This window comes from Theropithecus gelada, chromosome 2 (assembly GCF_003255815.1).
Source record: "Theropithecus gelada isolate Dixy chromosome 2, Tgel_1.0, whole genome shotgun sequence".
Classification (NCBI taxonomy): domain Eukaryota; kingdom Metazoa; phylum Chordata; class Mammalia; order Primates; family Cercopithecidae; genus Theropithecus; species Theropithecus gelada.
In genome coordinates this window covers 176,481,132-176,498,835 of record NC_037669.1, presented here as the reverse complement: position 1 = coordinate 176,498,835, position 17,704 = coordinate 176,481,132, and the positions used below count along the sequence as shown (strand labels likewise).

Below are 17,704 nucleotides of genomic sequence, written 5' to 3'. Positions count from 1 at the left end.
ATATTCTGCTAGTCCTGCCAAGGGATAGCAGTTACCTAGAGTAACTTTCTAGAAAAGATACTTTTAAATTTTAGAACTGTGAGAGAAAATTCAGGCATCTGATTAGCCTAGTATTACCTTCCCCCGCTTTTTTTCTCCACATTTATTAAGAGTAAAAGCCAACATTGAAGTATATAATTGAGGATGAGTTCTTACTTAAAGATTTATTTATATCAAAAATTTGAGCTTTAATACCACAAGGGATAAAACGAATGGCAGAGCCCTTGATCTCCAAACCTCCAGGAACTTATAATCTAAAGGTAGGTTGGAGAGAAGATAGTGAGGAATGTGCAAATATCTCACATAAGGTGGAATTCATCAGGTGCTAACAGAGAACTTTGAGAGTTTTCAAAATAAAGTGTGAAAATTGGACAGAAACTCACAGAAGAGATAGATCATTAGCGATGGGTAAGATTCGATCCCCGGAGATGGCAGGTGTGGCAGGGAAGAAATTCCAGGTGGAAAGTGAGCACGAGCAAAGACAAGAAAGCAAGCACTTTCTGCTAAACACATCCTACAGATAACTGTGACTAGTGAAAGAAGAGTCATGAAGTGGATAGAAAGAAAACTAGTTGGGAAAGTAGCTTGAAGATTATACTGTGGCAGGCCTTGAACACAAGGCTGATGAGTTCTTCTTAATTCTCGTAGCATTTGAGTTGTGGCTCTTGACAAAGAAAAATAATACACTGGTCATTTCTATTTCCCGAATTTATTTAATTATAGTCCACCTTGCTGCTCAAAACTATTTAAGGCAGCTTCCAAGGTTGTATAAAATACTGCAGTGTGAAATAAGTGAGAAAAATGAGGTGAAGAGAAAGAGAGTAAGATGAAGTCAGCAAACAGGCTAATTAAATAAATGCTATTAAAACATTATCAGAGTTAGTTAGCAATGATTTATACAAGTCGCTGTGTCCATTAGGTAAGAAAATAAGCCAGGTGCATTGAAGAATGATTCCTAATATGGAAGGAAGAAAGATGTTTCTCCTGTGAATCTGAAAGGAGCAGACACTATGCAGTCTAATGAACAACAGCCTTAATATAGCAAAGCAAGTTTCCAAGGGCTATTTATTATAGTGTCCTTCAAACATAAACAAATGGTACTGTGCCAAGGCATACTTCATGAAGAGCTGTTTCTCAGGGGTCCAGTGGAATGCAGTCATGCAGGTAAAACAGCTTTTTTTTTTTTTTTTAAGCTTGATCCAAGGATCTAACTTAGAATATCCAAGGCAAATGGATATACTGCATAAGATCCAAATATTTCTCCAAAAATATCATTTCTCTTAGTCAAGGTTCTGAAAGGTATGAGTGGCAGTGACTTTGAAATTGTTATGCTTCTTGAAAAGTACTTGGAATGTAGCTTTCTTTGCTGCTGGGTACACACAGGTCCATATGTTTAAACTGTCAGCTGAAATTGGCATTGGATGATAGTCTCGAATGGAAGAAGTGAAGAAGAAGGAGAACCCACTGACTCCTTTCAACACATATACCCCTTCACTTTGAGGTTAGCTGCAGGAAGGGCCATATTCCTGTTAGAAAAATTTTAGGTCTCCTCTTATGCAGAGACCAACTAGCAACTATCATCATATTGTGGTTCTGCGGTATGACATAGTCGTTACACCTGCCTCCCTGTAGAACAATCTCCGTAAGCTAACTACAGCTTTGAGTAGTATTACATTTCTGGTATATACTGGTTACGAGTTTGAGGGCTGCTGTTAGAAAAGATGACTTTAGATTCAGAAATCTGATCTGTATCCTACTTTCTGGCAGTGATCAGATGGTAGGGATAGTTACCTACTAAGGTAACTCCTAATTGTTCTATTAACAAATTCTTGCAGATAAAATTTGTTAAACGTTAATCTTAAAATTTATTCAAGAATGTGTGTGAAGGATGAATAGGAAAGAGAAGTGCTAGGTGTTGACACCAAAACAATACTGAAATAATAAAACTAGAATGTAATAAGAACCCAGCCTGGACCTGGGTAATAGAATGGAATGGGTATAGCAGATTCAAAATACATTGTAGAAGTAGAATCTGCATGAAAAAGGAAGATTGCATGTGGCATAGAGCGCACCAAAACACCTCTGAGGTTTTAAGCAACATTGGCTGAAAGAAAAATAACTCACCAATTTGTAAAAGATTTCCTATCCTATCCCAAGCTTAGGATAACATTAAATCATCTGGTTCTAACCCCAAAGAGAAGAGCTGTACTCTGAGCTATTGTCAAAGACTCAACAATTTTAAACTTGTAGCTACACTTAAAAAATCTTGGCTTAGAGAAAGAATGCTTATAGAGGTTTGCTTGAACCCTAGGGAAGTCTGCAGAAGACACTGGATTGAGAAGAAAGATTATGAGACTGGAATTGTGAATAAGAAGTTTGAATTATAAACGGGCCAGGTAAGAGTGGATGGGGGATATCTAGGAAGTAGTTGGAAACATTGGCATGAAAATCAAAATAGATGACTGGATTTAGCAATATAGATTTGGAGGTCATCTACATAAAAGTTAAAAGTGAGGAAGCACATGATGTCATTGAGGGAAAAAAATGAAGAAAAGCAAAGTGTTGTAAGACCAGCACCATGAGAATCTTGAGGCAGAAAGGATCTACACATTTCATTAAGCATAGGAAAAATCATCATTGAATAAATATATATTGAAGAAGGTGCATCTGGGATAGAGGGCAATCAATGCTATAAGACCATAAAAACAGATTGAGAAAGATGAAATCAAGAACCTAGAAGGAGGAGTTAACACTGACAAAAAGAGGACTATGGCTTGACAAAAGAGGAAGATAGAAAGAAGGGAAAAATGAAGAAACAAACATTTGAAGATCAGATAAAATGTGGTACTGATCTTCTCATAAAGAAAGAGTCACTTTTTATCATAAATGGCAAGACTCGTGTTTGGAACTTAAGAAGATGAAAAAGGTTAAAACAGCTGAAGGAGCATAAATATGAGTGTGGGTGCAGCTGAGCCTATAAAGAACCAATTTGCAGAGGACAAAGAAACTCCCTGTGGAATGATTGTGACAATCAAATGTTACAAATCAATCCACGTAAAGCACTAAGTACAGTGCCTAGAACATAGTATGTATGTGATGAATACTATGTGATGAATAAAACACCATTTTGCCTTCTCTCATGTTTGCATTTATATTTCATCAAGGACATTTAATATTCTGCTATATTTTTGTTAGGCAATATTATAATTGCCCTTGAGATAAGGAAAGAATTTATGGAAATCTTTCAAATTACCTTTAATTAGCTGGTAGCTCTTTGCAAGGTCATAGCATTTCTAACTAAACAATTTTTGAAGATTATCAACAATTATCAGACAAGGCCACTCAGGACTGTGGTGGATAAAAGAGAGACAGGTACATTCTGCAAACCAAAACAATCAAACATCCTTTTTTTGTCTAACATTAATGATGGCTGCATCTTTGCCAGTGACAACTCCAGCCTGTCTTTCTTCCTCCCAACTACTAAATAACACTTAAGACACACAATCATTCAATTGCCCCTCATTTCCAGATATCACTCAATGCAGAATAAATGATCACTTCTTCACGCCCTTCCCTAAGTCATATTACACGAGCTCCAATTCTGTAATAAGCCCTTCCAGATTTCCTTTTCTGAGATGTTCCATGGTTCAGCTGGTATAGATTCTCTCTTGTTTCAGCAAGCTAATTAACTTAACTATGTTTGACTATAGTTGACCTTTGGTTTTCTTTGTCTAGTAGGCTTCAACCCTCCAGAACAAATATCTCAAAAATCTCAATAATTTTTACCAAATCTTCATTTTTATTTGCTAAAGTAACTGCTCAATTATGAATGAAATTCATATTTCCTGGATCTGGAGTCCTTTGCATTCCCATATCAGAGTCTCTTGGGCAGACTGCTAGACTCAGAGCAGGCACATAAAGTTGCCGGATAAAACATAATATACTGATATATTCCACATGATCAAAATAAATAAAACTTAGTGGTAGAAAAGAAGGCAGAATAAATAATATCTTGGGTGGCAAAAGCACTTAGAAGTTATATCAGCTTGATTGGGTAAGTATAAGTATTTTGTAATTATAGCTCAGGGAAACAAACTACCTTCAATGGCAGATTTCATTTTAAGCAGAAAAGAAAAAAAAAGAAAAAGAAAAAGAAAAAAGTGTATATAGTAGCAGTTTAATTTGCAGAAGTTCGACATAATATGTAATTAAAAGTGTATTATATATGGTCCCCTTTCAAATATGTCATACCAATTCTGTAAACCACAAGGGCCTTGATATCTCACATAATATAAACTGGGAAGATTTTAGGTTGTTACAATTGCTGCATGCAAGAAACACAATATATCATTTGAAATGTGATTCCAATATGAAAAATGGCATTAACAATCGGTTATAGAAATGTTGATCTTCTGGTAGGTGGAAGGTGGATTTACATAAAATTTAATGACTTTAGATTATAGAATCACTCAAAAATTCTGCCAATTCTATATAGAGATATAATGTCTCTCTTAATCTTGCCCTAAATGCCATAATGTAGAGATGTGATGAGCGGAGGTGGAGAAAATGTTAGCGGTTACCACTGCTACCGCTATCATCCATATAATCACCACACTCATCATCATCATCTTTATTTTCATTTTCATACAGTCATGTTTTTCTGGTACATAAATGTCTCCTTAAAAGTGTTGCCATTTCAAAGACTGTTATTAAAGTTTTAATAAATTATAAGTGTAGCAAAGCAACATTTCAAAAAGTTTAGGAAATAGAAATTGAAAACATATATGATAATTTTATGCATTTCTTTCTAGATTTTTTCATGTGTATGTTTTAGGCCTCAAAATCATAACAATTGTTCACTTTTGTCATCTTTTCACTGTGCATTATAAACATTATTTTTCATGTTGTAATCAAATATTTACATTTATCATACTAATTCACCTACTAATATCATAATAGTTGGCCAATAAGAAAGATAACATAATTAACTCTCTATTTCTTTTATTTTTAGATATTGAGTTTGGAAACTATTTCAAAAGACCCCTTTCTTTGGATCAGTTAATCTAACATAGCAAATATAAGATCAGTGATTCTTCAAAAAGTCCCAACACTTTCCTGAATGCAAAGAAAGGAAGCAGAAAGGAAGCTTAAATTATTTAATATCGATCATGAGTCACTCCCTTACTAGGTATTTTGGACACATCTTTTCAATTAATCCTTGTATTGTTGTGTATACATAAAGAGGTAATAAATAGATTATCTACTCTCTACTCTTAAGGAGGGAAAAAGTAAGCTTCAGAAAATTTAGGTAACTCTAATTGTTAAATAATTATTAAATAATATGACCCAGAAGTCACATACACCCTGTGAATTCTAAAAATCATTTTGATTTTTTCTACCATACTTTTTCCTGTTCAAAATTGCATGTGCGAGAATGAAAACAAACAGTTTCTGGTGGTAAATTTTTAGATAAGATGATCACATAATCAAAATCATCTTTCATTTTGTCTTTAGCACACAAACTTCCCTTAGCACAACAGTATTTATTTATTTAGTTTTTGCTAAAGGAATTAGAAGCTTTGTACTTCAATGTTGAATTTGTGAAAGATTTACAAAATCAAGCCCTGCATTAAGAAGCACAATTAAAAATACCAGCAAATCAACAAACAGTTAAAAGCAATAGAGAGAACATGCTACCAGTAACATTTGCAATATACTCCATCTAATTCCAACTATCCTGAAAACCAAGGCCAAGGGGAAATAGATTAAGCTTGGTATTTTACATTGTCAGCTAAAAATAAATATATTCGTTCATCTGGAGAGAGAGATGTGCTGAGACACTGAACTCAAGGATCTATTAATCATTTGCTTCTTTATATAAAAGACGTTGGGTAAAATAACAGACAATTATGTTTGCTGTGGCTTCTCAAAAGGCTGGTAACATTGTTTAAATGTTCGTGTAATGTATCACTGCTCTAAGAAAGAAGAGGTTAAAACGTTACATTTTAACTGAGAGAAAACATTTCAATAGGGATGTCCAATTACATGGTTCAGGCATTTTGCATTCTGATAAACTAATTTAACATAGAGTCTAGAGAACTGTTAACATGTTTGTTAGGCAGGATCTCTCCAGAATCAGATGTCTCTGGCATGCCTCTGGCAAGGGCTGAATCATGCATAGTCAATTCATGACTATATTCTCTGACAGGCTCCTCAAGTGCCCACTGTGTGCTGTTGATTTAAAAAGGGAACCATGTGATTTCAGTAACAGATGTGTGGATTCTTGCACATGCAATTAGCTTACTTTAGAGTCCATTGTTGTCTTGAAAGTGCTCTGCTGCATACTATGTAAGGCTCTGCCCTTTTGTAGATGACTGAGGCACTAAGTGATGCTGTGTGCTGCTGCTGTGGGATGCTTTAAGTCAGTTGCTGCCACTCACTGAAAGAGTCTACTGCAGAAAGCATTTTGAGAAGCTGCCTTTTGATTTGATGTGTGTGCTGCATCACCAAGCGTTGTCTTTCTCTGACCTTGCCACAGAGGATAGTCCTATCTCCGGCCATCCCAGGCTTGCCGTGTGTAGTGTTTGGCTTTTAGACAAGACCAGGAAAGCTTTCACTTATGATCGGATTGCAAAGCAGCACACAGTACTCAGGGAAGCAGTTACCCAGGGGGAAACAGAATAGCTAAAATACTGGTAGATCAAGAGTAATTTCAGTGTACACTAATCAACAACCACAACAGTAACAGAGAAACCACCTCAGGTGGTGTGACAAAGATGTCAAATATATTTTACCACAAATCTTTTGAGATGATATATTTCTCACCTTTTCTCTAAATTTCTAAAAGTATAGGATTCTAAAGGCTGCCAAGAGGATATTAAACAGAATATATGTTTGATTTTCCTGGTTTTGGTGATCCCCTGTTGCTGCTGTAAGTCCTAGAAGACCAATATATAATGAAAAATTTAAAAAATTAATAAAATATAAAAATAAACACTCTTAAAGGGTTTTAGTATGTCACTACCATAATCAATTATTCTGTACACACTTTTATGAAATAAAAAAAGCTGAAAAATGCTAATTTTAAGGGCACTTCATACGTATTATAAAGAATATCAGTGATAGTATTTAGTTTGGAATACTTATAAAAATAAATTGACTAGAGAGAGCAGGGGTAGGTAAACTATAGCCCACAGACCAAATCCAGCTTGCTGCCTATTTTTGCATATAAAGCTTTAATGAAATATAGCCATGCTCACTTATTTGCACATGGCTTGTGTCTGCTTTCACGCTACAGTGGCAGAGTTGAATAGTATGACGCAGACTATATGGCTTGCAAAGCATAAAATATTTACTATCTGGACCTTTACAGGAAGTGCTTACTGGATTAGAAGATAAAGCATAGAATTTTACACTCACCTAACCCATCCTTTGAAAAAACAAACACGAAAACAAAAAACAACCTGGGCTAAATAACAGTTATGTTTACATATTAGTCTAATCTAGTTTCCTAGTTTAATACATAAATAACAATTATGGTCCCACAGGAAAAGTCTTAATGATTCAATTTTTATAATTTAGCAAACAAAATAAACGCACCAGCAGGAACACAATAACTCAGCATGCACATGCCTATTTGTCAAATACTTGCACAAATATCATGTAAAAAGTCCCGCTCTGCAGACCACTCTCATGATATCTGTCATGTACTATGTTATGTGACAGTTCTGTATATCCTTTGACTATGTTAGAATCTTTGTTCTTTCGGGGCAAGAAATGGATCTACCCTTAGTTTTTTGTAGCACTGTAGGTGCTCTGTAAATATTAGTTGAAAAAATGAAGAATAAGTGGAGCAAAGAATCTAAGAACTTATTACAAAGAAAAAAATCAATTCATTTAAAGAAAGGTAGTTTTGTAGTCAATATAAATGCACAGTATTTGAGCAAAAAAAAATGAAATTGATTTTCATGTGTGGCTTGTGGGAAACATAACAATGTGTCAGGTCCTTTACAATAAATACAATTTAATGGCTAATTGTTCCTAATTGGAGGTACTAATGGACTTAATTTTTAATTAAAAGATGGAAATTATTTGTAATTAGCTCATGGAATCTATGAAAACCAATGTTGCGTAGAGTTTGAAAGATGGTCTTGTTCTTGTTCTTTGAAGCAGCTAAAATACTGTGCCTCTCCCTCCTCTGGATAATAGAGGATAGTTTAACACAATAATTCTCACCGAAGATGCAGCATAAGAAATAGGCTTCAATTAAATCTTTGCTTGGACATCACAAATTCCAAATGAATGAGGCTTTCCAATGCAAACTTAGATTGCTGAAACAAAAACAACGTGAGAAACTGCATGCTGTGGATAACAGTGAATTTTGTCTTAATTGCATCAAGTACTCCAACGAAGCACTTTATTCGTAGAGCACAACTCCATGGTTAGAAATCAGAGATTTAAAAACTTCTTATTGGACCAGTATATTGTGATTTATGCAAACTTTTCTGTGAAATCTCATCATGAAGTTGTACTGATAACACTTACTACTTCAGCCTATTTCAGCTGGTGCATAAAAGGTTAGAGCAAAGAATGAAAATGCTGCACAAGTTCTACAGGTTCTTTTCAGTGTATTTTTCAGGCCCCGTTTTTCTCTTCTTTTTTAAAAACAATTTGTTTTTCAAACCTAGGTTCAAATTCTGAACTCAAAGCTCTTTAGAAAAAGAGGATAGATTTTGATTCTCCTTTAGTTCTCTGGTGATAGTAGTCTTTTGCTTGATTTCATGCTGATGTCATTCAAGGAAATTAAGCTCAAAACAACTGAAATAAAAATTTGACTACAAATTATCTTCAGTTTTCATAAGTGTTTCATAAAACCCAACCATGTATAGAAAATGGTATTTTACTATGCCTTTACATATTTTTTCACTAACATTTGCTTAAGAGAGAAGGAGTTTTAAAGGAGTTATAGTTGTTACGGAAAAGAAATACTAAAAAGAGAATAGATTCCTGATTTGGTGTGAAAATGTAGAGGGCAGTTTCAGCCTTCTGTCTTCTCTCCTTGAAATGAGCTATGTAAGGCCTCGCAGAGATGTAGGCAAGAAGAGGTGACTCCAGGGAAATAAATCAGAGGTGCTTCTGTTTCCCAAGCTTCCTTCTTTCTTTTGAACATCACCACTTTTGCTTTAACTCTTTCTTCCCAGATTATTATTACTTTTAAGGCATATTCATTGTTGAAGCTTAAATATTTACCTCAGACTCTTCCTAAGTAAAATATTCTTGAGCCTTGTATAATGTATTAATGGCAAAGAACAAACAAAACAAAACAAAATGAAAATATGCAAAAATACTCTCACTTCATTAGTCACTTTTTATGTTCACATTAACTCCTTTAATTTCTGTCACTTTCACCTCAAATTCACCGTGGTCACCTGCTCCCATGATTCAAACTTTGTCAAGAAATAGTTCATTATCCAAAATCTTAAATCCAACTATTTTACTAACTACATTGTACATCTCATTAAAACTGCTTATCTCTATCTTTTGTTTTCTATCTCTCATCCACCACTGCCTTCTTTTTTCTTCCTTCTTTATTCTTCCTTAAATCCACAGTTGCCACTCAACTACTTTCTTGCCAATGTCATAATTGCACACTCTCCTTTTCCTCACTTCACCTAGTAAATACTAACCCTGCATTAATTCACCTGTCTGCCTTCTTGGCTACTGATTACGACCGCAGAAAATCAAATATCCTCACACATTAATCACACAAATACATAGTCCATAGCTTCAAATGAACCCCCACTGCTACTCCTCAAAATTCTATGGATTGTTAGTTGGCCTTCTCATGCCATAGTTTTCCAAAACTCTGTTCTTCTTTTTTTTTTAAAATTTTTTAATTTTTTATTTTTTGAGACGGAGTCTCGCTCTGTCGCCCAGGCTGGAGTGCAGTGGCCGGATCTCAGCTCACTGCAAGCTCCGCCTCCCGGGTTCACGCCATTCTCCTGCCTCAGCCTCCCGAGTAGCTGGGACTACAGGCACCCGCCACCTTGCCCGGCTAGTTTTTTGTATTTTTAATAGAGACGGGGTTTCACCGTGTTAGCCAGGATGGTCTCTATCTCCTGACCTCGTGATCCGCCCGCCTCGGCCTCCCAAAGTGCTGGGATTACAGGCATGAGCCACCGCACCCGGCCAAAAATATATATTATATTTTAATCAGGGGTCTATTTTCTGTTCATCTTTGTGTCCCCAGTACTTTTGTGTAGTGTCTAGCACTCAGAAGTTGTTCAATAAATGTTGAAATATTGATTGAATGAAATTAAGTTATGTATCTGTAAATTATCAAGCAGACATCTCAGCTTCAATAAATTAAAGCAATTTAGTTGGATTCTACACTGGCAAATGATTATTCGTTCTGTCCAATATTGACATATTGGAAGATTTTAGAAGGAGATATTACAATGCTATTTCCTGTTTCACTTTCCTGATGTGGCCAAGGGGTGAGAAAAACATATTCAATTTCTGAAAAGTCACTGAAGTTGTCCTACCAGCCAATTAACAAGCATTTTGGAAAGGCAAGTCTATTTCTATTTAGATGTAGATCAAAGAAGTCTGTGAAACTTATTTCAAACTACCAATTAAATCTTACAAGGGGAAAATAACTGTGAAATCTCCCAAATTTCATATTAACTCTATATTGGGTCCCTTCCTTTTTACTCCACTGCTGGGAACCTAGGATGATTTTTTATTATAAATACAATATATCATATCTAATCTTTTTAACTGTTCCATGTGATTTTTATCTCTTCCTGCTCCAGACCACACAAAATTTTCAGATTAAGTTTCTTAAAGCATTGCTTTTATCAAGTCGCTCATCTGCTCTAGAACTTTCAGTGGCCTTGCATATGCAATCAGGTGAGAACTCCTGAGCCTAGATTTTCAGCCAGATCTTCTGCCTCAATCGACTTATGTAGAGCCTGACCTATGACTGACATCTGATAAGTACTTTTAATGATTTGCTTGCTTTCTCCATTATGTTCTTGAAAGTAAAATCAGGAAACCTAGTTGAAGGTAAGTTCCAGTTTGTCTTTTATTTTTATGAATATTGGTAAATTATCAAGAGTAGATGTATCTTGTTAAACAAAAGTACCATGTATGAAATACAGTCTCTTCCAAGGGGCCCTAAACCCTAAATGAAATTGGCATGTTAAGATATGACAGGAAATACACTTTGGGAAAAAGTAAGTGATATTTTCATTAGTGGCAATCTACTGTAGAGACCTTGAAGAAGACCAAAATGACTTCACAGCCAAAAGCCATTATTTTTCCTCAATGGGACATTATTAATTGAAGTTTAAAGATGAGTATTCAGCCAGGAACATAACTAAATAAGGCTATAAAAATTAAAAAAGAATTACCCTTCAGATGCTGGGTGAAGCAAACAGGTGGCTAAAAGCAAGATTTCCCCTGCTTGAAAACCACCATCAGGTTGCCAGATTCAACTGCTCCATGGGGTCTTTCAGTCTATTTCTGACCTTTGATTCTTCTTCTGTCTTCCCAATGCATTTTTGTCTTTGTATTTTATGACCTTGCTGTCTGACATGTCAAAGAATCAAAGAATTCATGCTCTTCAGATTGCCAGTATTTAATTAAAAAATTAACTGAAATAAAAAATTGTGCCCATTTTTCTCTTTGCAAGAAGTCAAAATTCAAAATTAAAATGAAAGCACAAGAGGATCTGTGCAGTTCAAAATGAAAATCCACCTCTTTACATAGACATATCCTATGACATACTGCACTACTAAATTTCATGAAACAACTTAAATACTGCTAATTAAAACCCTCAAGACACTAACATATTTTCCAATCAACCTCTGCCACTTTGTTGTATAAATGGAATAATGGCAGCTTTTCTTTCAATATCCGAAAGAATCATTTTTGGGAACAAATCTGAAGTTTTGATTCATTCAACAAACAATTATATTGAGCACATACTATGTGTCAGACCCTATGCAGGGTGCTGAGCAAGCAAATGGGATGATTTTCCAATCTAGAAGAATTCTGGTCTCTAAAGCAGTGCTTCTCAAACTATTTTTTTTTTTTATTAACCTGTGCCCTCTTTTGCTATACATAAAATTATTTTCCCACTTTTCAGGAATTTGATGACCGTGTCTAACACTGAGAATCACTGATACACAGAACACAGACTCTATCTTCTGTGTATCCTTGACAGACAAAATGGCTTTGAGTTTTTACTTTCTATTTAAAATGCAACACATTTATTTTCGAGACTTATAACAGAATTACAATATTAAGTTTATGTTTCTGAACTACATATGTCCCCTTCCAAACTGGAATTCAAATTTCCTGCACCCACCTCTGTTGAGAATCACTGCTTTAAAGAATTTGGGGAAAAAACCAGGCAACCTCCATCTCTCCCCTCCAATCCAGTCTTAAAAGAATTAGAATTTTCCTACCTGACACAACAGCTGGTGGAGTATCATAATCCTGTCTTGGGATTGAATCTTTGAATGAAAAGAGCATGAGAAAGAATGCAATGAAGTACAAAAGAAAATAAAATAGAATCAGCCTTAACGCGTGGAAGAGTCCGCTGTGTGTCATATGGTTGCCTGACCCCCCTGCCTTAGAGCAGTAAAGGCACTATGATTCCTCATTTGCATTTGATACCATGGTCCCTATTACCACAATACTGTACATGTGATTAGGTCCCGTTAGACTTGCTGGGACAGTACAGTTTGTACTGAAACATTGGCATCTTCCACAGCCTGTTTGGTACCTCCCTTAGGGAATCAATATAAACATTTTACCCTCTCTGGCTGACAAAAGAGTTCTACAAGGCAGCCCATCTAGAGGGGGCCCAGAGCATGATATCAAACGAAGTCCTGGAGAACAAAAGAAAGAACTAAAATTTAAAAGAGAAAAATAAAAAATTTGTACATTCTCATATTCTATGGAGGCTAACACATTTTGAAGGCAAATTTCATTATGTATCACTCAGCTCCAGCTCTGATCCCAGTGGTTGTCAGTGAGGCAGAGCAGAGGGTGCTTTCGCCTCAGGGCCAAAAAGCTTTATGTGTTGTAACTGTGGGAGCAGAGATACACAGAACAGAATCTATTGAACATGATGGTTATCTTTATCCCAAGTCTCCTAGCACTGAAGGTGTCAAATTCTAGATAAAGCTTAATTAAACTACATGGCAATCATTTCAAAATTAGGGGTTACATGGGACAAAATATATCTGCTTTTTTAAAGATGAAAAAAGAGCTTTTGACTCACTGGAATTTCTTTAGCCAGGGATCTTAAAAAGGAGATTGCCATATGGCATAGGCCTAGGGTCCCCTTCTAAAAATGGAAAATTCTAATTTTGCCCCCACTCCCCTTGGAGGGGTAAACGCTAAAAGAAACTTGATATTGTTTAGATTCAAATCAACTGCCAACACATGGTTAAAGAGATGCTCTTGTGTGACTCTTATTCCATTTATATGACCTTTATTAAAAGCAAAAATCCCAAATTTTCTTTTTCAACCCATGTGACAACTTTTGGATTATCACGTATTTCTCACTTTCATCTCCTTGCCACAAAAGGTTAATCACTCTCTCCTGAGTAAATGGCATGTGAGAAGACAGATTAGAACTTGAACATTGCAAGGCACTTTGAGCAACAAAAGCAAACATGATCAAAAGATTCAAATGCAAATAAACCAGACACATGAGTTATTTTGTTTCTTGCAACAGGTACCTGAACTACTGAGTTGATTATAATCCCCAAATCTAGAATAATTAGAATAATTTTTAAAGTTTTTCCAAAATTTTAAATAATAGTAGTAATTCCTAGTACCTTTTGAAAAATTGCAATCACACATTACCACTCCAAACCAAAAAAAAAAAAAAAAAAAAAAAAAGAGTTAATTATTGGACCATGCTACTAGTCATTTTCCAAGAATATATTTATAACATTTTAAAATAAATAATAAAAGCCACTAATGTTTATTGCTGAATAGCTGGATAATGTAGAAAAGCAAAATGATTAAAATAGACGTTACTCCTAATCCTATCACTTGGAAATAGCCACACTTGTTTTATATTTCTCTGTGGCCTGATAATACTTCTTTATAGTTGATATTGAACTCCGCACATGCAAATTTACCCCCCCCCCCTCTTTCTTTTGACAGGGTTTCACTCTGTCATTCAGGCTGAAATGCAGTGGCACAATCATAGCTTACTGTAACCTCAAACTCCTGGGCTTTATTTCTTTATTTATCTTCCTGCTTCCGCCTCCTCAGCAGTTACACTATAGGGCACACAATAATGTAATGCCTAGCTAATTTTCAATTTTTTTTTTTTATTGTGATGGGGTCTTGCTACATTATCTAGGATGGTCTCCAACTCCTGACCTCAAGCAATCCTCCTGCCTCAGCTTCCCGAAGTGCTGTGATAATAGGCATGAACCACCACAGCCTGCCTTACTTCCAATTTTTTAAAATTTAACATTATAAATCAACTTTTTCCTAATTATTTAACACTCTTAGGATTTCATGCTGCATTACGTTCTGGTTTATGGATGGATTATGATATATTTAATTATTCTTCTTTGTTAGACATTATAAAGAACACTGTGTCAAATATTTTTGAGGTATAATTACTTTTCTGATATTTTAGAATATTTCCATAGATGAGCTTCTCAAAACTGTAACTTCTTTTTAGTCAGTATAAATGTTTTGAAGTGTCTCAATTGACTACCTTGCTATCCAACTGGTACTTATACAAATTGAGATTCCTATCATCAAGTAATCAGTGCTAGAGAACACTTATTTTCCTACACCTTCATTAGCAATTTGTACTGCATTTTGATAGCTTTATTTGATGGGATATATGTACATGTATATTTGATTACTGTTTGTTTCTTTGATTATAATTTTTGTACATGTTCCTTGGCATTCTATTTACTCTTTTATCAACTATCTGTTCATGTTCTTTGGCATTTTATCTATTGAGGCTTTTTTACTATGGCGGTAACTTATTTGAATTCAGAATTCATTTTTTTAAACAACAAAAGTGTAATATTTACAAATACACACTCATACCACTAGACTTACATTTAATGCCAGTTCATTTATTGTTTCTAAGGCTCCCTTCAAAAGTCTTTCATTTTACAGTAAGGCTAAACCAATTTTTAAAAACTATTACCTTTTTAGACATATTTTCTGTTTTGTATTTGAGTGTTTTAAATTAATTAATATTTTTTCCTGAAAAACTATTTTAGGAGATGTACTCATTACCATTTATGATACAGTTTCCTGAATCAGAGTCCATTTAACATCCTGTTAGCTTTTAAAAAATTTGTCTTAATATTTATATTCATACCTAATAACAGAAAAAAGAACAATATCTAAACAAACTGAATAATTGAGGATTTTCACCTGATACCAACAAAATTTCAGAGCAGTAAAGGAGTAGTGTGACTGAAAAATGCTAGAGAACTGTGGGGACAGATGGAGTACAATTACAAGGTTATTTTTGTGAGTGACTATGGTTACACTGTGGAAATCAATGATATCACAAATCATCAGTGACTTGGAGAACACAAACCAAACTGCAGATACAAAACCTGCAGAACAAAAACTTTTTATTTCTTCCAACAGATTCTGGTGACATTGTAAGCCGCTGGTGACCAGCAACTGAACAAATGAAAAGGAGATAAGACACTTGTAAAACAAGATTGTCATGCAATTTGGAGGTTCTCATAACACAGTAAAATCTCCAGTGGTTTCTGCTAAAGCTTATAATAAAGTGATAAGACGTTATGGATAATGGGGCTTTGGTTCCATCGAGGGAATACTGTGACAAAAATATAAACAAAAGTAGAAAAGCTATGAAAATCTTTCAGGGTCAGCAGAGCCCTGAAATAAAACAGTTACACTGCTTGCATAAAATGCATTATTTTTTGAGGCCTGCAGATTCTGTCTAGCTTAAAATAGAGAATTGAACAATAAACATTTGAGGTGGCAAATTGTAGAGAAAGGTTAATTAAACTACATGGCATTCATTTCAAAATTTGAGGTCATGGGAGACAATTATATCGTCTTTTATGAAAAGGAAAAAGAGGTTTTGGCCCAATACAATTCCTTTAGCCAGGGACTTTAAAAGGAAGAGTGGGACTAAGCCTGTGTTCAAGATCCCCCTTCTAAAAATGGAAAATTCTGATACAGCTACAACTTCCGTCAGCCCCGATCGTTTCCTACTCTAGATTATTCACTGGGTCACTCTCTGCTCTGCCCTTGGAACCTATCTGTTTCTAGAGTTTAGAATCCTATCTTAATCTTGAGTTGTCACTGTTCACACCTTGTTTTGCAGAATTTCTGTGAGCTCAGATGTCTGAAATCCTCTGAAATGTTTCAGTTAGGAGAGAGACACAGTCAGATAGTTTTAGATTGACTACCTGTGACAACAGGGTAGAGAATGGATTGGAGCAAACTGAAATTTAAAGCTTGAAGAACAGTTAGGAAACTATTACAATTAATCAAATGAGTCCCAGGGCAGAGACTCCGGAAATGTGAAAGAAAGAATGTATTTGACCAATGTCTATGAGAGAAAACCAGTGGGACTTGAAAAGTCATTGTGTATGGTGGTGAGGGAGAAGGAAAAGGTCTTGCTCGGGTCTTAGGTGTATGGTTTGGCCACTGGGAAAATGGTCATGTCATTGGTTTGCAGGGAAATGGAGCAGAAACATACAAGAAGAAGAGGTTTCAGTTGGAAGGAAGCTCTGGAAAGCTCATGAGATTAGTTTGGGTCATGCTGACTTTGCGATGTCTGAGGGAGATTTCCATGGAGATACTTAGCAAGTAGTTGGATACATGAGTCTAAAATTCTTAGATGAGGTTAGCATTGGAGACGGAGATTTAGGAGTCAACATGGAAGCCAGGGTTTACAACCATGAGAGTGAATGAGATTGCTTACGAAAATCATGTGGCATAAGTATGTTACAAACGAAGCTCCGGCTTCCCAATCTGTGCAGGGAGAGAAGGAGGAGTGGCCAGAGAGGTTTGAGGAGAACCAGAAGAACCTAGGGCAGGAGTCACAAACTGGGAGTTCTTGGGACAAACTGGGCCCAATATTTAAATATAGAGAAATTTCAAATCAAAATTCAAGAATTCAGCTTATCTTTAAAAGCTGGCAAGTGAGACCACCCTGGGTCTCTATGTCCATGTGGCAATAGCCATCACAATAGCTGTACTACCAATGGAGTAGTGGCTGTCCTCTTCAGACAAGGCATCCTTATTTCAGGCTGCCAAAGGCACCACCTCTCACTTCTATTTGCCCAAAACTCAGGCAGAGATAGTATTATGATTGTACGGAAAATACATCTTATCTAAAATATAATCTCCAATGTCATATATGTGTATATGGTATGAGTATGTTTATGATATAGGCAAATATTTAAAAATTGATTATGTATTTCCAAGGGTTTTGGCTTGAACTTGATCCACTTCATTCATTAATATGACTTGGCTGGACTCTACTGGCTTTTGAGTTTGCTACCTTAAAAGAATATGTTAGCAGCCAAAGAAATGGAGACGTTAAAGAAATTATTTATAACAAGTGAAATAGTGCAGGTAAGTGAGTTATACCATGGATTTTACAGTGTGC

General features: G+C 35.4%; 1 protein-coding gene across 5 annotated transcripts in view; it reads right to left on the bottom strand.

The window, feature by feature from the left end:
• RBMS3 (RNA binding motif single stranded interacting protein 3) overlaps positions 1-17,704 on the bottom strand; it is a 760,896-nt gene that overhangs the window by 61,944 nt on the left and 681,248 nt on the right. For 3 of the 5 annotated variants that reach the window (XM_025375203.1, XM_025375204.1, XM_025375208.1), the window contains one exon: positions 12,513-12,560. The exons of the other annotated variants lie outside the window; for them this stretch is intronic. In XM_025375203.1, the coding sequence (XP_025230988.1) occupies positions 12,513-12,560 (48 nt within the window). The remainder of the gene's footprint in view (positions 1-12,512; positions 12,561-17,704) is intronic. 5 annotated transcript variants of the gene reach the window in all.